The 23,910-nt window shown below is 36.4% G+C and overlaps 1 protein-coding gene across 1 annotated transcript in view; it reads right to left on the reverse strand.

The window, feature by feature from the left end:
- Positions 1-23,910, reverse strand: part of Slc39a10 (solute carrier family 39 member 10) — a 49,627-nt gene that overhangs the window by 20,015 nt on the left and 5,702 nt on the right. The window contains exons 2-3 of the mRNA XM_042688264.1: positions 14,697-15,718; positions 11,643-11,850 (exon numbers count right to left, since the gene is read on the reverse strand). Coding sequence (XP_042544198.1) covers positions 11,643-11,850; positions 14,697-15,707 — 1,219 coding nt within the window. The 5' untranslated portion in view covers positions 15,708-15,718. The remainder of the gene's footprint in view (positions 1-11,642; positions 11,851-14,696; positions 15,719-23,910) is intronic.

The raw sequence follows: 23,910 nt of genomic DNA on the forward strand, positions 1-23,910 counted from the left end.
CAGAATTATTTTGACCAAAAAAAACTCTATATACCTCATTAAAAGACAAAATTAACACTATGAGAACTGATTTTGGGAGTATAAAAGGTTCAATTTCCATACTGCAAATCACCATGGAATGCTTGAGTAACAGAATAAGTGAAATGGAAAACAGTAAATCAGGAGTTGAGGATAAAACAGAGGAGCTAGAACAAAAAGTCAAAGGTATGGGGAAAAAACTCAGAATCTACCAAAGGGAAATCCAAAAATTGGCAGACTCAGCCAAGAGATCAAATTTATACATAGGTATGGTCCATGATGGGAAAGAATTCAGAAATAGAGAACTTCCCCAATTTTAGGAGGGAAAATCTCACCCACCTGACAGAAGCGTATAGAATCCCCAGTAGAAAGGATCCAAGAAGAAACACTTTTAGACACACAACAGTAAAAACATTAGACTCTGAAAAGCAAGGAATTGATTTTAAATGCTGCAAAATCAAAGAAGGAGCTATATTACAATGGAAAGAAAATCAGAATCACTGAAGATCTCTCCCCACAAACTCTCAAAGCAAGGAGAGCCTGGAATGGTATTATCCAAGCCCTGAAGATCAACAACTGCCAACCCAAACTGGTGTATCCATCGAAAGCAACATTTACATTAGATGGTGAAACCAAAACCTTCCATGACACACAAACATGAAAGGAATCCATAAACACTAAGCCAGTATTACAACCAATACAAAAGGGAAGTATACAATCTGAAGAAAACAATCAAAACCAAGGAAAGACATTAGACAAAAATCACTAGAAGACAAACTTAGTAAGCACAGGAAGAGGAAAGAAGCAAAATACAGGAAATCAAGAAAATGGCACGAAACATGACATCTCTCTATAATAATTCTAAGCATTAACGGGCTTAATTCCCCAGTCAAAAGAAAAAGAACAGCAGACTGGATCAAAAAAACAAGATCCATTCCATTTGTTGTCTCCAAGAACTTATAGGTATAGGCAGGAACTTCTTGAATAGAGTCCCAGTGCCATAACCAGTAAGAGAGAGACTAGACAAGTGGGACTACATTAAAATAAATGAGGCTTAGTGGTCTAAGAGTGCTTGCCTAGTATTCATGAAGGCCTAGGTTTGATTCCTCAGTACCACATAAACAGAAAAAGCCGGAAGTGGCACTGTGGCTCAAGTGGTAAACTAGCCTTGAACAAAAGTAGCTCAGGGCCAGGCGCCAGTGGCTCACGCCTATAATCCTAGCTACTCAGGAGGCTGAGATCTGAGAATCACAGTTCAAAGCCAGCCACGGCAGGAAAATCTCTGAGACTCTGATCTCCAATAAACCACTCAAAAACTGGAAGTGGTGCCATGGCTCAAGTGGTAGAGCGCTCACCTTGAGCTGAAGAGCTCAGGGACAGCACCCAAGCCCAGAGTTCAAGCCCCACGACCAACCAAAAAAAAAAAAAAAAAGTAGCTTAGGGACAGCACCTAGGCCCTGAGTTCAAGCCCAGGACTGGCAAAAGAAAATAAGGTTTCTGCACAGCTAAGGACACAGTTACTAAACTACAAAGAAAGCCAACCAATTGGGAAAAGATCTTTATCAGCAATACATAAGACAAAGGCCAAATATTCAATATAGACAAAGAGTTCAACAAACTAACCCCTCTCGAACTTAATATACCAATTACTAAATGGGCAAGGGAGCTAATGAGAGGCTTCCCAGAAGAATGGTAAAGAAGCACATGAGGAAATGCTCCTCATCTCTGGCCATAAAGGAAATGCAAATCAAAACAATCCTGAGATTCCATCTCACCCCAGTTAGATTAGCCAACATTTTGAATTCTAACAATACCAAATGCTGGCAGGTATGTGGGGGGAAAAGGAACCTTACTGCACTACTGATGGGAATGTAAACTAGTACAACCACTCTGAAAAACATTGAGGAGTTTTCTCAGAAAACTAAACACATAGACTTTCCCTATGATCCAACCACAACACTTCTAGGCATTTACCTCAAATATCATGAACCAGGATAGAAGAACACTTGCACATCCATGTTCATTGCTGCACTATTCACAATATCCAAGATATGGTAACAACTCAGATGCTCCACAATAGATGTGTGGATCCAAAACATGTGGTAACTATGTACAATGGAATTTTACACAGCCATTAGAAAGAATAACATAATGTCATTTGTAGGCAAATGGATGGAACTAGAACAAATCATGTTAAGTGAGGTAAGCCAAGATCATAGAGACGAAGGGCACATGTTCTCTTTGATATGCAAAAGTTAAACCTAAAATGCACTGGGATATGGTAAATTATACAAGACAAAAGTCTTAGGAGAGAATCACAAAGGTTCAATACCCAAACACCTCTTCATAGATATATAAAATAATATATATAATGAAACGAACAGCAAAGGATTTCTTTTAATTTTTCTTTTTCTGATGATTCCGTATTCTTTATATAGGATGCATTCTTGTGCATATCTGTGGAAGGGTGGGAAGGAGGGCACAAAATTCAAGGGGAAAGGGTATAAGCGCAGCAATGGAGTGCATTGGACATTGATGAAAGTGAACTATACAACTTGTGAGAAGATGAGAGGAAGAGGGGAGAGAATGAGGGACAGATGACACTGTAGGAAAGGAAATGTACTTATTACCTGATGCATGTAAATGTAACACCTCTGCATATCATGTCTATAATAACAATTAAGTAAATTTAAAAAATAACTTGTATCTGGTTAAAAGTATCTTCAATGTGGAAAAAAAAAGTTCAGAGAAGATTATGAAGTCCAAATATACTATAATGTTTCGAGATCATTACATGAATTTCAAATGGTTTTCAGTCAACTAGCAAAAAGTCAAATATTTAAATGACAGACTAACCAGATTCTAATATACTAATTTAATTTTTCAAGAAATACAAGTGAGATCATGACTGGCATACTCACATACATAAAACCAGTAAAATGCTTATACATGTATTTGGGGAGAGAACTTTGTAGGTGTTTATGTGGACACAAATTTATATAGATTATATGCTTATATGACCAGATGTGATAAACACATCTGCTTTGTATCCACTTGAGATCCTGTGATCTATGAGAACACCTTTAAAGAGAAAACCCCACCTCATGATTAGAAAAACTTTGGTCTATTTTGTGATATTTAATATCTAAAACTAAGAAAATATTAGAATCTCATAAAGGATAAGGCCTTATATAAATCAATCTAGGGTTATAACTACCCAAGTTTAAGGGAGCTATTTCTGATTTTATCTTTAAGAGAGTGATATCCCTGAAGCTGTTTAAGGAAAAGGTATTATATTGAATTTAGAAAACTGCTCCTTCAAAATGAATTATTTATATACATATTAAAAAATAAACCAAAAGTTGTTCAGTCTAGTCAACAGAATCAAAAGCAACTCAAAAATGGGTGAAATTTTTTGAAAATTGTGTCTGATTAATAATCAGAATATATAGAATTCTTTAAAAAAAATCAACAGATTCAAAGATGAGCAAATGTCAATAGACATTTCACCAAAGAAAATATACAAATATCCAAGTAAGCAAATGAAAATATTCTTACCATCACTAATTGTTAGAAAAATGCAAATCAAAGCTATAAGATACCATTTGTATGTGTATGTGTGAGAAAGAGAGAGACAGAGAGAGAGAGAGCGAGCAAGAGAGAGAGAGAGAGGGAGAGAGGGAGAGGGAGAGGGAGAAACAGACAGACAGAGACAGAGAGAGAGGTGCTCTGGAACTTCAACTCAGGGCACTGTCCTGTAGTTGTTTTGCTAAAGGCTAGCAATCTGCCACTTGAGCCACAGCTCTACTTCCAGATTTTTGGTGGTTAACTGGAGATAAGAGTCTTGTTTTGGGCTGGGAAGGTGGCTCAGTGGTAGAGCCTTGCATGCCTGAGGCCTTGGGTTCAATTCCTCAGCACCACATAAGCAAAAAGAAAAAAGCCGGGAAGTAGCGTTGTGGCTCAAGTGGTAGAGTGCTAGCCTTGAGCTGAAGAGCTGAGGGACAGCGCCCAGACCCAGAGTTCAGGCCCCACGACTGGAACCCCCCCCAAAAAAAAGTCTTGTTTCACAAATTCCTAAATATGAATTCATATTTATCAATAAAACCATTTGAGGTTATAGTTTAAAGCATTTTAAATTAAAAAAAAAAAGTCTCACAGACTTTCCTGCCTGGGCAGGCTTCATTCAGTGATCTCAGATTTTAGCCTCCTGAGGAGCTAGAATTAGAGGCATGAGCCACCAGCACTCAGCTGTGGTACCACTTCACACCTGTTAGAATGGCTAGTACCCATAAGGGTGGTAATAATAACAACAATAATAATAGAAAAAGCAAGTGTATGCAAGAATGTGGAGAAACTACAATCATTGTATGCTGTAGAAGGGAATATAAAAATGGGCCGGGCGCTGGTGGCTCACGCCTGTAATCCTAGCTACTCAGGAGGCTGAGATCTGAGGATCACGGTTCAAAGCCAGCCTGGGCAGGAGAGACCGTGAGACTCCTATCTCCAATAAACCACCAGAAAACCGGAAGTGGCGCTGTAGCTCAAGTGGTAGAGCGCTCGCCTTAAGCTGAAAAGCTGAGGGACAGCGCCCAGGCCCAGTTTAAGCCCCACGACCGACCAAAAAAAAAAAAAAAATGGTATGGCCACTGTGAGAAACAGTTTGATAAAAGTCTCAAATAGAATTACCATATGAACATACAATTCTACTTCTAGGTAAATACCTTGAAGTCAGAGGAAATGTTTGTATACTTACTATGGATAAAGGAGGATTATTTGTAAGAGCTAACTATCCAAGTGTTCATGAAGAGTTGAGTGGATAAGCAAAATATGCAAGTTATGGAATATTACCCATTCCAAGGGAAGAAATTCTGGTAGTATAATATGAATTAAATCCAATGACATGATCCTAAATGCAATAATTATGAGGTAGTAAAAATCATAAAGCAGGACAGGGCATTGGTGGCTTATGCCTGTAATCCTAGCTGCTCAGGAGGCTGAGACCTGAGGATCACAATTCAAAGCCAGCCCAGGCAAGGAAAGTCTATGAGACTCTTATCTCCAATAAACCACTAGAAAACCGGAAGTGGCGCTGTGGCTCAAGCGGTAGTGTGCTCGTCTTGAGCTGAAGAACTCAGGGATAGCGCCCAAGCCCAGAGTTCAAGCCCCACGACCGACAAAAAAAAAAAAAAAAAAATCATAAGAGAAGGTAGAAAGAGGTTTGCCAAAGGCTGGGATATATGAGGAGCTACTGTTTAATACAAATAAAGTTTCACATTTACAAGATGAAAAGAATTATGAAAACAGTGGTGACAACTGTGTAACATTAGGAATGTACGTGTCACTGAATTGTATACTTAAAAATGACTCAGATTGCTAGGCATCGGTGGATCATGCCTGTAATTCTAGCTACTCAGGAGGCTGAGATCTGGGGATCGTGGTTCAAAGCCAGCCCAAGCAGAAAAGTCCATGAGACTCTTATCTCCAATAAACCACCAGAAAACCAGAAGTAGTACTGTGGCTCAAGCAGTAGAGGGCTCGCCTTGAGCTGAAGAGCTGAGGGACAGAGCCCAAGCCCAGAGTTCAAGACCCACAACCGACCAAAAAAAAAAAAAAAAGACTCAGATCACAAATTCTATTATGTGTATTTTTAAAGTAAAAGAATTGGGAAAAAATAGTTATAGAAGCTAATGTTACACTATTTGTATTGTACCACAACTTTTAAATGATAAATTGATAAATGGCAATGTCTAAATTAATCTCAGGAGCTGCAGACATAACTAAGCGGTAGAGGGTTTGCCTAGCATGCACTGGACCCTGGACTAGGGTGCAGGAAGGCATAAATAGGGGACCTAAACTCAAAAGTCCTTTAACTTTTAAACTACTATTTACCCAGGAATCAAGTAAATCCTTGGCCAAGCGTTTCACTTATCACTCGCATGTTTGCCCTACAAAAGTGACTCTACAGAAACCAATATTTGTAAGAAAAAATGTGTAGCTACACATGAAAAAACGATTTTCTTAGTTAATCTAAGTGGCAAATTAAAAAAAATTTTGAGCCACTTATAATAAAGGAAGAAAGGCAGAGTGCTACAATATACTTATCAGAATACACTATTTCAGTACCACCTAATTATATCTATGTGTGTGTATCTTATTCAATGGTTTAATTGCATTTTTAAAAAGTGATTTCAGCATTTTAGCACTACAGAAGTCATTGTCTGCTCTTTGTCTTCGAGGTAACAGTACTCTAACCTGTAAATAAGCTATTTTGAATTTACTGTATTTGAAATATTTTCGGGGGGGGGGGGGAAGGAGGGGCAGGGATAATATGAGAAGGGATGGGAAGGGGAAACAAAGGAGGAGGCTACAATGCTTGGTAAGAAATGTACTCATTATCCTGCCCATGAAATTGTAACCCCTCTATATGGTATTTTCACAATTAAAAAAAATAATTTAAAAAAAGAAGTATTTTCTCCTGTTACCTACTTATGTTTAACTTGTAACATTTATGTGTAAAGACACATAAACTACTAACTTCTTCAAGATAGGAAAATCAGTTGTTTTGGATTGTAACTACACTTTTATTTGGCATAAAAGATATCACTGGAGATTCATCTTTTAAAATAAACTTATACCAAACTAACAATATACAAACTATGAAATGCAACTAGGAAATGTTTTCTTTATTTGTACCTAAGATAGTATATGCAATAAAAAGTGCTAAATGTCTGAAACAAGCTTCACTTATTCTGCAAATTAGGTTGCTTAAAACATTAAAGGTCTTCAAGCTTAGTTATTCAACAACTCCCTTTCTCATTACCAAGAGAGAAAATGCATTCTTTTAAAAAGAAGCGCTCATCTGTGGAAACTTTCTAATTAACTTGGTGCCGAGCATGTGCAAGATGGCAGTTTTCTACACTGTTTCAGCATTTTAATTGGCAGAAAATGCTTAGCGGCCTGTTCACAACCCCCCTTGGTAATTAAGCGAGGGTCAACTCTATGACTAAATGAGCCAATCTTGTGAAACAAATGATTTCCACCATGCACAGTATACAGCATATTTGGTTTACAGCAGTCTTTGAACAAAGTTAATGAGGTAGTAGCTGTGTCACTATGGGAGATTTATATAGAACAAGTTAACCTTTCTTAATGGTGTAGCAGTCATTAAAAATAATTACTAGCAGGGCATTCTCTGTAACAATTATTAACATCTATCAGGCCATAATTAATTCAAGCCGCATTTCTGACGCTGCTAATAACCACCTGCAAACAACTCATCAATATTCACTATTAGTAAGGTATTTGTTTTCAAAACGAATACTATTTTCTCTAAGGTTTCAGACTGAATAACTTGTAACTTTTAATATTACTACAGTTAAATATCTATTAACGTCTTCATTACAATATATGGATTATAGAAATATTACCAAAGACAACTCTAATTAAAAGTCATAATCCAAAAATGATTATGTGAAACCAACTGGAATTTCTAGAAGTCTTCACACACAAAAAAAGCTATTGGTTTTAACTTCAACCTTGTCAACTTCCATTTTCCCTGTATAGAACAAATGTATTTTCTAATATATTATATTTAATATATCTAATATATTATAATGCTGGTTTCCCTTTTTCTCGCGCTATGGTAAGGGACTTGTGCTGTGCTTTAGAAAGGTGTTACTCACCTGCATGAGGTCAAGGAAGATGACAAATATTATGTATCTCAAGCCCAGCTTGTGGACCCACCTAATCTGTCTTCACTATTCTTGCCAGACCGAACCCAGCTTGTCTAGTTTAGAAGACAATTCTTGAGGATTTTTTTCACCAACTAATTTATGCTAGGAACAATGCATATTTACTCTCTATCATATTCCTGTATCTTCAAGTCCTTCAAATACCACTCAAAATAGATGTTTATAACTCTCCTCCTTTCTCAGTCACTTTCATTGTGGTAAAGCATTCTTCAGAACTCGTTCTGTAGGAAGCAGCAGAGCAGGAAGCATATCGGTGGAGAACAGTGCTTGCCATTCTAAGCTTCGGACAGAGAGACTGGAGTTCATATTGTAGCTCTTCTAACCCAGCAGCTAGGTTACTTAGCTTCTCTAAACCTTCTCTTCCTCAGTAAATGGAAACAAATCAGAGTACCCATCTTGTGGATTTAATAAATGAAATGAGCCAGGTACAGTGAGGCATGTCTGTGGTCCCAGTTATTCCCAAGGCTGATGCAAAGAATTGCTTGAGTATAGAGTTGGAGGAAGCCTGGGCAACATAAGGAGATCCTCAACTCAAGAACATTAGATAGGAGTAAGGGAAAGTGGGAGGAAACAGCAGAGGGGGCAACAACGTTCAACAAAAAATGTACTCATTACCTTATGTAACTATAACCCCTCTGTACATCATCCTCCCAATAAAATAAATAGACATGCTCACAAAAAAGAATATTACAGATGAATGAAATATCCTTTTAAAATAAGTTAGCACATAAGGTTCCAATAAAGATAGCCTATTACAATTTATTTATCTAAGGTAATTTTTCTACGGGAAAAAATTAACCAGAAGTTGAAATGTAATTAACCTAGTAGTCTTATTTTGCTATAAAATAACAGCATTTCCTATTATTTGTATTCTCCGAAACTTTAAGAAGTAACTCTATCTTAAATAAAAATCTTAAAAACACTGAAATCTGATATTTATAAACATGCTTATTTTATTTCTCTCCTATGAAATTTTAAAATAGTCTCATTTGTTTATCTTTCCCAAATTCAGGTTTTATTCCATATTTACAAACATCATTTTAGTCACTTTGATTACTACTCTACAGGCCATCTTGGCCCACATTTCAACCTAACTTTATTTATTTTTCTAAATCTATAGTAATTCCATCGTGGTTTGGCATATGGTGAAGTACTGCATGAAAATTTTCAATCAATATTTACTAGTTTGACTGATACACTTAATGATCTTCAAAGATGTATTTTCAACAAACATCTCTGCTAAATTGTAGCTGAAAGTTTGCAGACTAACACTAATAAACTTTTCCATTCAATCAATGTAAGTGGTTGCTTTTTCCCAAAGTTCTCTTTATTTAAAGAACTATAGAAAAAGAGATGATAGCTCCAGCCATTGCCTTTAAGATCTGTACTAGAAGAGAGATATTTAGGTCTGCCAAGGAGGGGTGATTAGTAAGTGAACCCAGTCTAAAGCCTAAACTGAATCTGTAAAGAGTATAGTAGTCATGCAGAAAAGGACAGAAAAAAATAACATAATATATTAAGGTTAAATAACATAATATGTTAAGGTTATCAATGAAGACCCCCCCCAAAAAAAGACAGAATGAAAGGTAAAAATAGGATGCAAAGGCACAGAGTCAGAAGTATTACCGAAAGTCTTTGTGTCAAGTAAGGGACTCTGAACGTTAAGATAACACAGCATAGGGAAGGGATGGTAAGGGGAAACAAAGGAGGAAGCTACAATGCTTGATAAGAAATGTACTCATTATCTTGCCCATGTAATTGTAACCCCTCTGTACAGTATTTTCACAATAAAAAATAAATTAATTTAAAAAATTAAAAAGATAATACAGCATAATACAGATATGCATAAGAAAATTATATATATAATTATATATACACACATATATGTGTGTGTGTGTGTGTAAAACTAGCATATCATATTAACTATATGCTCTCAGGGAAAGAGGCGAAGAAAAGTATTAAGCAGCTGAAAAGTATTAAAGAGTGTAAAAATTTGTGCCAAAAATTATAAAGGTAGTATCAGATTTAGCTAAATTAAGAAAATAATGGCATAAGAATTATTTGTCCACCCAAACCTTAGGGTTTATGGGCTTTATTATTAGGCTTTGGAATTATGGACAAGTTAACTTTTTGAAATGTGGGCCAAGCTAGATGCCTGTGGCTCCCACCTGTGATCCTAGCTACTCAGGAGGCTGAGATCTGAAAATTGCAGTTTGAAGTCAGTTCCGGCAGGAAACTCTATGAGATTCTCATCTCCAATAAACTACTCAAAAAAGCTGGAAGTGGTGCTGTGGCTCAAGTGGTAGAGTGTGCACCTTAAGCAAAAGAAGGTCAGAGACAGTGTCCAGGCCCAGGGTTCAAGCCCCAGAATTAGGGGAAAAAAATCCTTTAAATGAAATGTGGGCCAAGGTGGTCTTATGATAATAATAAAATTATGGACAAGTAATTTCCTTATGTCCTTATATATATGAAAAAGATTCACAAAATATCTTCTTCAAGATGAAATTTAGTGGAAAACACATATAAATACAGAGCAAAATGGTTAGTCATCAAAATTATATTCTCCAGCCGTATTACCCACTGGTTCTGAGATCTTGGGGATACTACTTAAGAAAAAAATATCATTACTTCACAATAAGAAGTAAAGGAATTGAGTTTGGAAGAGTGTCTACAATGTATTTTTTTAAGTAAATAGAAAAGTATGTATCAAATATTAGCTATCACTAAAAAAATTCTGTATCAGAGGATCTCATTCGCATTTTAGAAAGATAAATCTAGTTTAAGTGCTATAGATGTTTTATAAGGGGGACAAGAACTTTGGCAAAGAAGGTAATAGAAATGTCTCCTAAAACGACAAACAAAAAAATTGATCCAGGCACCCGATGGCTTACACATTCTCAGGAGGCTGAAAGCAGAAGGATCTTGGTTCAAGGCCACCCCAAGAGAACAGTGTATGAATTTATCCTGACAATAACCAGTGAAAAGAAGAGGCTTCAGATGTGGCTCAAGTGGTAGTCAGCCAGGAAATATGAAACTCTGAGTTCAAACCTCAGTAGTGCCAATCAAGCCAAATTTAGGGTAATAGGCAATATAGTGGAATTAATTAGAAGATATTTAAGAGATAGTCAAGTGGATTTTATAATTGATTATACCAAAGGAAAAAGGTAAAAATAGAAGAAAAATTCACAGTTCTAGATTCTATCAAAAGAAAGATTTTTTTGCAGCATTTGCAATCTAATAAGAAGTACAAACTTTCTTTCACATGGTACTAATTTTGAAACAGTAAGAGGAAAGTACTTGTAAATATTGAAGTAGAGCTATCCATCTAGTTAGCTGTGTATAATGGGAGTAGGGGGAGCCCTGAGAATTTTAAAAATGGTTTTAGGTTTATTCTAGTTGAGCTCTCTAAAAGTAAGGGTGATAAAGTTCATATGCTAACCATCTGGCATTCCTCAGACATTCCTGGAGTTTAACCACACTAGCTTCTTTCCATTTCTTTAAACATGTAGTAATCTTTGCTTTTTGCCAGAGATTCTATCACTACTAAAAGTTAATTATAACATCAAATAATTTTAACTAGGGCGCTCATTATTTAAACTTGCTCATCAAGAAGGATCCAGTTATCAGAAACTTATTTCCTTTTTAATCTAGTTTTCTATCCATAGCAAAACATTCCTTCACAATGCCAGAATAATGTTTGAGCCTCCTGTCTTCCTACAATATTTTTAAAACATTCACACTTAAACCTGATAAAGCACTAGAGTCTGACACTGACAAGACAACAAATTGACATTCCTTTCTAAGTGAACCGTAATTTGAAACATAAGTACAGATAGTATTATAAGGAGGAAAAAAATTAAATCTCTTTCTTACCTGATGCCCCTACATTTGCCTTATCTTCAGGAACCAGATTTTTATCCTTATTTATATCTTCAACTAAAAGTTTGTCAAAATGCTCAATACAAAGCCTGCTGTCGATCTGATAGAGCAATGCAGGGCAAAGGTATGTAAATAGGTCAGGTGAGATGGGAGCACTGGCACCATGGCCATAGTATTTTAACAACTGAGTGACGTTCAAACACTGCAAGGAAATTGACAAAACAAAGTAAGTAAAAGAATGTCTTGAAGCTTGTGCAGAAAAAATAAATTAGACAATAAAAGTATTCTATTAGTTGAAAATATATCTAAAATCAAACTTTATAGGAATTTATGTAAAAAAAATTGTTATGAGGATGCATTCAATCTTGCTCAAGACTTTCTATAGGCTTTAATCAGTTTTCTACTCCAACACATGACAGATAATGCTTTATAGCTATACCCTCAAGATTCTTATGGGATAAGTACAAACATCATTTCTCTATCAAATTATAACCATAATTGACTCAAAATTCATAATACGTAGCTTAGAGATGTGCTTAGGTGGTGTACTTGTACAAAGCTCTAGTTATAGTGCCAGAACAGGAAAAAAAATCACATTCAAAACGTGGGGGTGGGGTGAAGGTGGGGGAGCTAGGTGCCAGCGGCTCATGCCTATAAATCTAGCTACTCAGGAGGCTGAGACCTGAGGATCACGGTCCCACCAACATGGGTGGAAAAAAGGTAAAAATAAAACATCATCTCATCTCCAATTAACCAACAAAAAAGTAGAGATGGGGTCAAGTGGTGGAATGCCAGCCTTGAGCAAAAAAGCTTAGGGACAGTGCCCAGGTCCTAAATTCAAGCCCCAAGACAAGCACAAAGAGAGAGAGAAAAGAGACAGACAGACAGGCATACATACAGACAGATAGACAGAGAACATGGTATTGAAAAATCCTATCCCAATGTGTGCCACAGTAGAAAAAAATGCAGTATGTACAAAACCCTTGGCTTGACCCCTAACACACACACACACACACACACACACACACACACACACACACACACACACACACACACACACACACACACACACGAGCAGCTTCATCCACTGGTATTTAAAAATAAAACAAAGTAGAAAACAAATGGCAAACAAGTTTGGATCTACCATAAAGTAATAATTGATACCTGAAATTAAGACAAAGAAAATAGTCCTGCCCTTCTTGCAGTTGTATCTACTGGTTCCCAGCTTGCTTATTGACCTGTCTCTCTGTACCTGATTTTATCTACTTCCCCCCCAAAAAAGACCCCCCCCTCAAAAATATAACAACAACAACTAAAACCAGGAGATGAGCACTAGTGGATCACACCTGTAATCCTAGCTGCTCTGGAGGCTGAGATCTGTGGCTCTCAGTTCCAAGGCAGCCCAGGCAAGAAAGCCTGTGAGACTCTTATCTCCAATGAACTACCAAAAAATCTAGAATGTATACCTGTGACTCGTGTTAAAAAGCACTACCAGCCTTGAGCAAAAATGCTGAGGGATAGCATCCAGGTCCTGATTTGAAGCCTCAGGACCAGCATTTAAAAAAATAAATAATCAGGAAATAAATCAGCTATCAGAACCAGAAAACATAAAAAAAAAAAATCTCCTCAGATCCTAATTGCCACGACATGCTGACATGCCTTATTCAATGTATGTTCAAAAGCCCTAAGAAGGTCTGGGAATGTGGCTTAGTGATAGAGTGCTTGCCTAGTATGCGTGGGGTTCAAGCCTTGGGGTTCAATTCTTCAGTAACACATAGACAGAAAAAGCCAGAAGTAGCACTGTGATTCAAGTGGCAGAATAGATTTGAGCATATGCAGCTCAGGGACAGTGCCCAGGCCCTGAGTTCAAGCCCCAGGGCTCGCAAAAAAGAAAAACAAACAAACAAACAAAAACTAAGAATATTCTCAGTATGCATCAGAACTGTGAGGACAGCAATAACCAGAGTAATAAATATCTCACAGGTCTAAGGCAAACAAACAATTGTTATCAAGAGGAAATTATAGAATCTTATCCACAATAAAATTTAAAATCACACTAAGATCTTAATGTTATTTTAGAATCAGTGTTTATGACTGCTAAAAACCAAAGTATCTGATGATTTAGCTAAAGGAGAAATACGAAATTATTTACTTACATGCAAAACACATCTCAATGATAGTAACAGAAATGATACTAATAAAAGGGTAAGGGTGAAATGTTTCCCACATTCAATAGTGATGTTTTTTTATTCATATTAAAAAAAATACACCAATTCAAAAAATTTTTCTACACTGTAGAAAGGATGCTAAATAAACAAGGCTGTTGTTATACCTTTAATGAAGCAGAAATAAATGTGCTTAAGGAAAATAGCTTTGCTAAAAATGATTTATCCAACTAAAATGAAAAGTATTAAAGTACTGACTTCAAACCACTTAGTAGTTAGTTAAGCTAATAATTACGAAAAATAAACTATCCTATCTACTACCCAAAAGGATAGGTTGCACAAATAGTCAGAAATTAACATTAGTGACAGCAAAAACTTAGAAGAGGCAAACAATTCGTAAGCAATGCAGTAAAAGGAAGCATTGAAAGAATGTATTCTGAAACATTTAAACCGAAGATTTGAGACAATAAATAAGAAAGTAAAAATCCAGACAAAGAGCTGGGAAGGTGGCTCAGTGGTTAGAGCGTTTGCCTTGCATGCCTGAGGCCCTGGGTTCGATTCCTCAGCACCACATAAGCAAAAAGAAAAAAGCCGGAAGTGGCGCTATGGCTCAAGTGGTAGAGCACTAGCCTTGAGCTGAAGAGCTGAGGGAAAGCGCCCAGGCCCAGAGTTCAGGCCTCACGACCGGACCCAAAAAAAAAAAATCCAGACAAAAAGAAATCTTTTGTACCTTAATGTTTGTGTATGTGTGTGTGTGTTTGGTCAGAAATGTAATCCATATGAAAACATTAGTTTAGACTGTAAGACTGTAAGTTTAAATGATTTACTACAGTTTACTTTGTCTAAAATGAGCTCCAAGATGTTTAGATCTTTTCATACTTACTTCGTGTGGATGGTCATCTTCATTGTGATCTTTGTGATTAGCAGCTGAATAAATTGCACTTTTTTTAACATGTGGTGCTTCTCGCTTTCTAGTATGTCGAAGTTCACCATTATCAGGATCAAGCTCTTGGTGTCCGTGACCAGGATCATGACCACTATGTTCTGGAGGATGTACATGAGGATGACCTGGGTTATGTACACGATCAGGCTTGTGGACCCGATTGTGTTCATACTGTTCACCCTGATCATGGTTAGGGAGCAAACCCGGAGTAATGACCTCAGAGTTCTCATTACTTTTCTTCACCTTTTTCTTTCTCCTTCCTTTCAGTGGCTTAACTTCAGATTGTTCCTGGGTTTTATTGGTCTCTGTTGAAGGTCCATGACTAGGCTCCCCACGCTCACTGTGAGTAACAGAATCATTGTGAACATGGCGAGTGGCATTATGGTCAGAGTGATGATGGACACGATGGTGATGATGTAAGCGATGATTATGGTCATGCACATGTTTATCATCAGATTTTACAGGGATTTCAACTGTCTCTTTCTCTGGATCACATTTATGGTTTCTTTTCGTTGGTATACTGGTCACAGTTTGATTTTCTGGATTTAAATGATTATGGGAATGCTGGTGGTTATGTGAATGAAAATGCTTTCCCTCTTGAACTGCCAAAATATCTAAGTGAGAAACATGATCATGGCCAAGATCATCATGATTAATCTCAACTACTTTTATCTCTCCGAGGCCCAAGTTTGTCAAAAGTTTCTCCAGACCAAAAAATGATAATCTTCCATTTTCGCCATAGCGGTCAAAAAGTTTTTCAATATAGTAATTTTTTTCATTTTCAGCATCCTGCACTGAAAATTTATTTGGCTCCAATTCTGTCGTTCCACAATGGTGTTTGTGAAGCTCCTCGGGTCCTTCGTCATGTTCTGCATGGCAGTGGTTGCAGTGATGGAAGATAAATGTCAGCAAACAAATGAGGCAAAATTTTGTGTGCATATGTACCTTCATTTCTATTTTTCCTAAAGGGATTTAAAAAGGCAGAAGGATTAGTTCACATGTAGGTACATTAAAAATAATCAAATTCTCTTGCAGTTGCTAATCCACTAAGCAAATATTCTGTTTCTTTCATGTCTATCATTCCTTTGTTATCCAACCCCCAAGCTACACTTTAGATAAGTCTCATGGACCTTCCTGCCCGGCTGACTTCAAACATTTATCTGATCCTCAGATCTCAGCCTTCAAAGTAGCTAGGAATACAGGCATAAGTCACCCATACCTGGCACAATAAATTTTACTTGTACATTAATGAAGATGAATGGGTATGGGTGATTAAGGAAAAAAGATACAAATACCTTTAGTTCCTAAATACTACATTTCTTGTTGCTAGAAGATACTAGGGAAAGGTGAAATCCTGAAAATTGTTCCATTTTTGAGACCTATTGTCATGCAGTTTCGTCAATACACATTGTCACATGAGTAAATACAAGTAGTGTAAACAAAATAGGTATATATATATATATATATATATATATATTGATCAAACTATCACATCCATGACTTCCCTGAAACACAAAAGCTACAGATAACTAGTATCTCTAGTCTTTAAATGCATAGTATTTAATTTATTACAAGGATTCAAAATGTAGAGTCCCCTAATCTTACATTGAAATGAACATAGGAATGAGAAGTTGTAAGGGACATCATAGACACAATCTTAAACCTAGCTTTTTTTTTTTAAGTAAATCATTGATAAATTTTGCATATTTAGTTTAGAAGCACTAAAACAGAAGTGCTTACTTTAAAATAAAAATATCACTTGTTTGAAAGAAGTATGCAACTGCTAGTTTAGACTAGCAGAGACCCCTCCTAAAGGCTCAGTTCTAAGGATAGCTCTGTTCCAGTCATTTTAAACATACCAACTGTAGGTGGATGGTGCTAATTCAGCCAGTAGAAAGAAACAAAGAAGGGCTGACAAGGTGGCTCAGTGGTAGAGTGCTTGTCTTGCATGCCTGAGGCCCTGGGTTTGATTCCTCAGCACCATATAAGCAAAAAGGAAAAAGCCAGAAGTGGCACTGTGGCTCAAGTGGTAGAGTGCTAGCCTTGAGCTGAAGAGCTGAGGGACAGGGCCCAGGCCCAGAGTTCAGGCCCCATGACCGGACGCCCCCCCCCCCAAAAAAAAGAAAGAAAAAGAAAGAAACAAAGAATAGGATTGCAGATTCAGAAATTTCATCTTCAACAGCAAGGACGTTGGAATTGCACTTGCCAATTTTCACTCTTTTGGCAAGAACTTAGCTATGTGGCCTCAAATAGAAGGTTAGAAAATAGTCTCACCTATAATTTTATAGAAACTTTTATAGAAAATAGTCTCACCTATAATTTTATATAATCTCACCTATAATATTATAAGCATTCCACATTCTGATCCACAGCACAAGTATCTTTGATGTAAGTCCATACACCATTCAATCCTAAATACTGACCTTTACAGAACTCAGGTGTGCCTGAGCCAAAATATTTTATTATGTCTCTTATGTTTTGGATTTTGTACATTGAGAATATTATTTACCACTGAGAATAATTTTTAATCTGACAAATCTATATGGAGCTAGATAACACTCAATACTCTTACTAGATGCTGTAAACATTGCTGTATAATCCTACAAATGAAATGGAAAGACACCACCACAAACTTCATGTTTTCACTGTTGATTTTCTACATAGCATCATAGTTAAAATTTAAATGTTTTATCATTATGTACTATCACGTTGTTTTGTTTTCTTGAGACAAGATTTCACTATGCAGCCCAGCCTGGCCTAGATGATCCTCCAGTCTCAGCCTCCTGAATGCTGAGATTACAAGCATATCATGTCTTTGTTCACTGCATAATTTTGAATTAAGAGCACTGTAAACGCCAGGTGTGGTGGCTCATGCCTGAAATGCTTGCTACTGAAGAGGTTGAGATCTGAGGATCATGGTTTGGGTAGCAGAGTCTGGTAAAGTCTATAAAGCCTGGGTAGGACAGTCTAAGAGACTCTTACCTCCAAATTCATGGCTCAAGTGGTAGAGCACTTGCCTTGAGCACCACAGCTCAGGGACAGTGTCCCAGGTCCCAAGTTCAAGCCTCAGGACAAGCACGACAACAAACCAAAAAATGAGAATATAGGCCAGGCACAAGTGGCTAACACCTATAATCCTACCTACTCAGGAGGCTGAGATTTGGGGATCACGGTTCAAAGCCAGCCCGGGCAGGAAAGCATATGAGACTCTTATCTACAATTAATTACCAGAAAACCAGAAGTGCTGCTATGGCTCAAGTGGTAGAGTTCTCATCTTGAGCTGAAATGCTCAGGGACAACACCCAGGCCCAGAGTTGAAACACCACCACCAACCAAAAAAAAAAAAAAGAGGGAGAAAAAATTTACAATAAAGCAATTTAGTCATTATGCTAATCATATGATTTCACTGGTGTTTTGGGGGGAGGGGAATGGTTGAGGGGCTTGTACTCAGAACCTGGGCACTTCCTTGGACTTTTGTTCAGCTAGTGCTCTACCACTTTGAGCCACAGCACCACTTCCAGTTTTTGAGTGGTTAACTGGATATGAGTCTGATAGGACTTTTCTGCTTATGCTGGCTTTGAAATGCAATCCTCAGATCTCAGCCTCCTAAGTAGCTAGGATTGTAGGGATGAGCTACCAGCACCCAGATTACTTTACTATTTTTATGTAAATATTTTACTTTGTATGTAAAGAGAAAATTAAATTTACTAATCTGCATTTAACATTCATATTAGAACTAGACATTTAGTAAGGCTACTAGTTATACTTTTGGTATGTTAACTAACTAGGAGAAAGCATGGGAACTCTGGACTGTTCCTAAAATTGCATTTCTTCACCTGGTGCTTGGTTGCATAAGTATACTCTATTCATGTAAATAGTTTGTTTTATACATACCTTTTCTGCATGTATGTTAAGAGTTTGAAACTTAACTTTTAAGCCTTTTAAGAATATGTATTTCATCTTTCAATTGGTAAAATCCATTTTTTTTAAAGATAGAAACAGACCAAGCATTGGTGGCTCACACCTGTAATCCTAGCTACTTAGGAGGCCAAAATCTGAGGACTGCAGGAAAGTCCATGAGACTTATCTCCATTTAACTACCAGAAAACTTGGAAGTGACGCTGTGGCTCAAAGTGGTACAGTGCTAACTGAGCAAAAGAACTCAGGGACTGTGCCCAGGCCTTGAGTTCAAGCCCTATGACTAAGTATAAAAATAAAAAGCTTAGAAACACTGAATCTGCAAAGACAACTATTTTTACTTTCTATTTTGAAATAATTTTGCAATGGCTGTAAACAACAAAGTCAGTTTCCATGTCCTTTTTAGTCAGCTTTCCCCAATGATAACATCTACTCACTAAACTCCAGATCTTGATAACTTTCATCATCTTTTACATGCACTCTTGAAAGTATGGTAACAAGGGCTTAGGAAGGTGGGCACAGAAACAGAAGGAAGGACTAATGAAAAAGCTGAATGGTAATGAATGTTTATTTGCATGTATGAAAATGGAGCAATGAAGCTTGCTGAAATCATTTGGGGGGGGGGTAGATGGAAGAGACAGGTGGGGAGCTTGTAAGGCTACTCCATTTACGTAAGTAGAAATGTCACAACGAAATTCCCTTGCACAAGTAATGTACACTAATAAAATAAATTTAAACATTTTTTTAACTAGAAAGAAAAAGAAACGTATTATTGTTAACTGAGAGGTCTTGCTTAGCAAAGCACATTCTTAGAAGAAAGGCTAGCTAGATCCTTAATGAGAGGAAATTAGGACTAACCTCAACAGCACACACACTAAAACAAATGATAATGAGAAGTTTAAATAGACAGTGCATAAGATAAATTTGTTAAGTGTTCTCATCATAAAAAGTGTGAGATAATGCATAATTTAGCAACTCCATAGTGTATACATACATCAAAACACAGTGTTGTCCATTAAAAAAAAAGCACAATTTTGGGCTGGGAAGGTGGCTTATATGTGAGGCCCTGGGCTCAATTCCTCAGCACCACATAAGCAGAAAAAGCCAGAAGTGGTGCTGTGGCTCAAGTGGTAGAGTGCTAGCCTTGAGCTGAAGAGCTGAGGGACAGCACCCAGGCCCAGAGTTTAGGCCCCATGACCAAAAAAAAAAAAAAAGCACAATGTCTATTTATCAGTTAACAAAAAAAGGAGTTAGGGTTAATATTTTCCATATGGAGCTCTTATGAAAAGTTTACAAAACTTTAGTCTTACTATTGAGGTTTTTTACTGTATGAATTGCTAAGTTACAGGATTTTATTTACTCATTTATTAGTGCCAATCACAGGGCTTGAACTCAAGGCCTGAGTGCTGCCCCTGAGCATTTTTGCTCAAAACTAGTGCCCTACCACTTGAACACAGCTCTACTTCCGGCTTTGTGGGAGTGAGAGATGTAAGTCTTATGCACTCTCCTGCCCCAGCTGGCTTTAAACTGCAGTCCTCAGATCTCAGCCTTCTAAATAGCAAGGATTACAGGGTTGAGTCACCCCTGGCACCTGGCTCTGAAATGTCTTTTGAAGGTTCAAAAGTGTTTACAATTTTACTCTTTTGGTAAATAGGCTTCAATCTCTTTCTATTGCAGATGGAGGCATACAGTAACATCCATGATTTCAGCACCAACTTGCCACATATTTTAAAATGAATTCTCAGCAGACTAAAGTGTCTAGGCAGTACTCTCAGCCAGATTTTTTGTTCATGGTGAGTGCTCTACCCCTTGAGCCATGCTTCCAGTTGCTTATTAGAGAATCTTCTGGATTTATCTGCCAGGCCTGGCTTAGAATCTTGATCCTCAGGTCTCAGCCCTTGAGTAGCTAAAAGTATAGGTGTGAACCACCAGGGAGTGTCTGGTTAATATATATACATATCTATATATATATACTTTTTTTATGCTGTTGACAACACAGTGGCTATTTCTTCCCCACAGGTAAGCTTTCTGCTCAATTAGTTTTAACTGTCCTCATAGTTATTTTGAACCATAAAGGCCCTTATAATTGTTAGTGAAGAAGATACAGTTCAGCCAGTTAAAACACTTAAATCCAAATGTCAGCTACTTTTTCTAGAAAATTACAATCTAATTATCAATGATCAATCTATTATCCTTATTACAAAGTTTAATAATTTCAAATATATAAGAAAACTTCACAAATTCCTGAACAGAGTCTTAACTATATTCCCTTTCCTTTACTAGTTACATTCAAAAACACAGAGCAACTTTAGATTTTGATATACAATAGGGAAACTTTCAAAAGAAAAAAGAAATTATTAATGCTAGAAAAAAAAAAGTACTTCAAGAGGAAAACCTTTCTACAATGCAGCTGTTATATACTGAATTTTTAGTTAAAAATACGTGGGGTGCTGGTGGCACTTAGGTACTCGGGCCCTAAATTCAAGGCCCAAGACCAACACAAGTAAAAAAAAATACTATATTTAATATTCTAAACCAAAATATGACTGGGAATTAAGATTATAGAATATGGGAATGTATGCAAAGAAGTGGAAGAAGCACTAAATGGAAAATGGCTGAGAAGTCAATGAGAAACAATGAATATACTATTGGAGATATAGTGAAGAACTAAAGATGCAACTCAGGGACCTAAGGGGCTTGTGCTATGTAGGTATAAAGGAGATTTTACTCTTGAAAAGCTTCAGAAACTTCACATACACACACACACACACACACACACACATTTTTTGTGTGTGTGGTCAATCGTGGAGGCTGAACTCTGGGCCTGGGCGCTGTCCTTCTGCTCTTCAGCTCAAGGCTAAAACCCTAACACTTGAGCCACAGCACCACCACTTCTGGCTTTTTTCTGCTTATGTGGTGCTAAGGAATCGAACCCAGGGCCTCATACATACAAGGCAAGCACTCTACCACTGAGCCACCTTCCCAGCCCTCACAGAAATATTTGAACAACTATTAAATATTTCATTAAGTCATGTTTATGTATTAGTTTGATTAAATTTTAAAAAAACTAAAGTCAGCATTTATAAATTTTGTTGATGTATCAATAAAATTACATCCCTGCAAGAAAATCATTTACAGATTAAGATTTTTACAAGCATTTATAAATTTAAATCCCAATATGCAAACATTTTAATTCCAATTAATGCCATTATTTTTGGTTTGGTTTTGTTTGTAATTAATTCCAAGGTGTGGAGAAAGACTACAAAAGTTTTAATGATTTTAAGCTTGTAAATGTTTATACTCAAATTATTTTCTGGAGAAAATAATGTTGGTTACACTGCCACCAACAGTATGATCATAGCACTCTAACAGTATGTTAATTATGAAAGTAGTAAAAAGATCTTGCCTTTTTGTTCCAAGGTCTAATATTGTTAATCAACATTTATGAATTTTATGTAACGTAATTTGGTCTTATTTCCTCATTTTTCAGTTCTGGTTGCATGTCCTCTTAAGTCTTTAATCCCTGTCATAGATGTTTTCATGTTAGAAGAAACAAACTTAGTCATATTCCCAGGTTCTTGATTTTTAAATTTAAGGAGACTTTTTCCTTTTCCTCTCTTAATATGTAGCCTCCTTTAAAAGAAAATATAACTAAAAATAATAGGATCCATCAAAAACTAAGACTTCCAATACCCATTCAAAGAAGTTCCCTCACCTGATATGGTAGCACATGCCTGTAATTCCAGCACACAGAAGGATGGTGACTTTTTTAAAAAATTTAAGTATTGGGGATAGAGCTTGGACAGAGAGCTTGCCTCGCATGTACCAAAAAAAAACAAAAAAACAAAAAAATGTTCACTGAGCTAACATCCAAGACTTATCAGTTAACCCAAAAAACTTTTAGACTCATAGATACTTCAAGGACTTGTTTTTAGGAAAAAATCTTTATAAAAAAGTCTTAGACTTGTTTTATAAATTTTGCAAAATAATGTGTACAGCAAATTTATTAAGTTTTACTATCTCTTTCAGTGATATAATTTTAGCATACTTTTTTTCCTTCTGCTTTTAAAAGGTGGTATCATCGATTATTTTTTGATAATAAATTTTATATTTTTACTGATTTATTTATACTGAATTATTCAAGAAAATAACATCCTAAGTAAAAATTAAAATGTAAAAATATACTATAAGCATTCTAGCTTGTAAAGTAATATTCTATATGAAAATGGTCTACAGGAATAGAACACATGGTTACATTTCTTCAAATGTATTTATCACATAATAAGATCATTACATATCATTTTATGTACATTGCCAATAGCTAAATACTACTTCATAATACATCAGATGTTTGTTACATTCACTGCTATTCTACCTTATTGTTAAAGTATATACAGTGGGGGGTCTGGGGAGGATGGGAAGGGATGGGAAGGGGAAACAAAGGAGGAGGCTACAATGCTTGATAAGAAATGTACTCATTATCTTGTCCATGTAATGGTAACCCCTCTGTACAATATTTTCACAATAAAAAAAATAAAAATAAAAAAAATAAAATAAAGTATATAAAACACTCTTTCCATAGTGTACTTATTAGGAGGCTTTGTTCCTCTTTAACAAAATGACAAGTATATTACTTCATATATGAACAGAATATCAAAATTATTTGTTCCCAGAAAAGTCAACTGAGAGGCAACAAACCAACATTCACTGACCATCTAATTATGATTTATTAAAAGTAGAGAACAGGATAAAAAAAAAAAAAAGGAATAGGGACAGGGCCAAGAAGACATAAAACATTAAAATCATGCTTTTTCAGCTCTGGAGAAGTTAGGAGGACACAACCAGTTTCTCAAGAGCATATGATAAACTGAGTCATGCTAAGTAGCAGTAGAGACAGTCTGGCAGTTGGGTAGTAGACCCAGGCACCAAAGGTTGAGAGCTTCATATTCTTTTTGCAATGTGAAGCATAATAAAGGCGTTATTTTTTTCCAACAGAGGGAAAGTGAAAAAGATAAAAACAGAAACACTATATATGATTTAAATTGAAATCACCCATGAACTAAACAAATGCACATTTTACTATTTTATAGATACAGGTTCTAAGAGAATGTAGATATTTAAAATTAGAGCTAAATGTAAAATAATGATAGAACATTAAGAATTATACTCAGGAGTTGGCAGACTTGAAAGGGTCAAATAGTAAAAGGATTGGTGGGTTGGTCTTTCACAACTTCCT

The sequence above is a fragment of the Dipodomys spectabilis genome, unplaced genomic scaffold (genome assembly GCF_019054845.1).
Source record: "Dipodomys spectabilis isolate Male_0828 unplaced genomic scaffold, ASM1905484v1 ptg000115l, whole genome shotgun sequence".
Lineage (NCBI taxonomy): Eukaryota > Metazoa > Chordata > Mammalia > Rodentia > Heteromyidae > Dipodomys > Dipodomys spectabilis.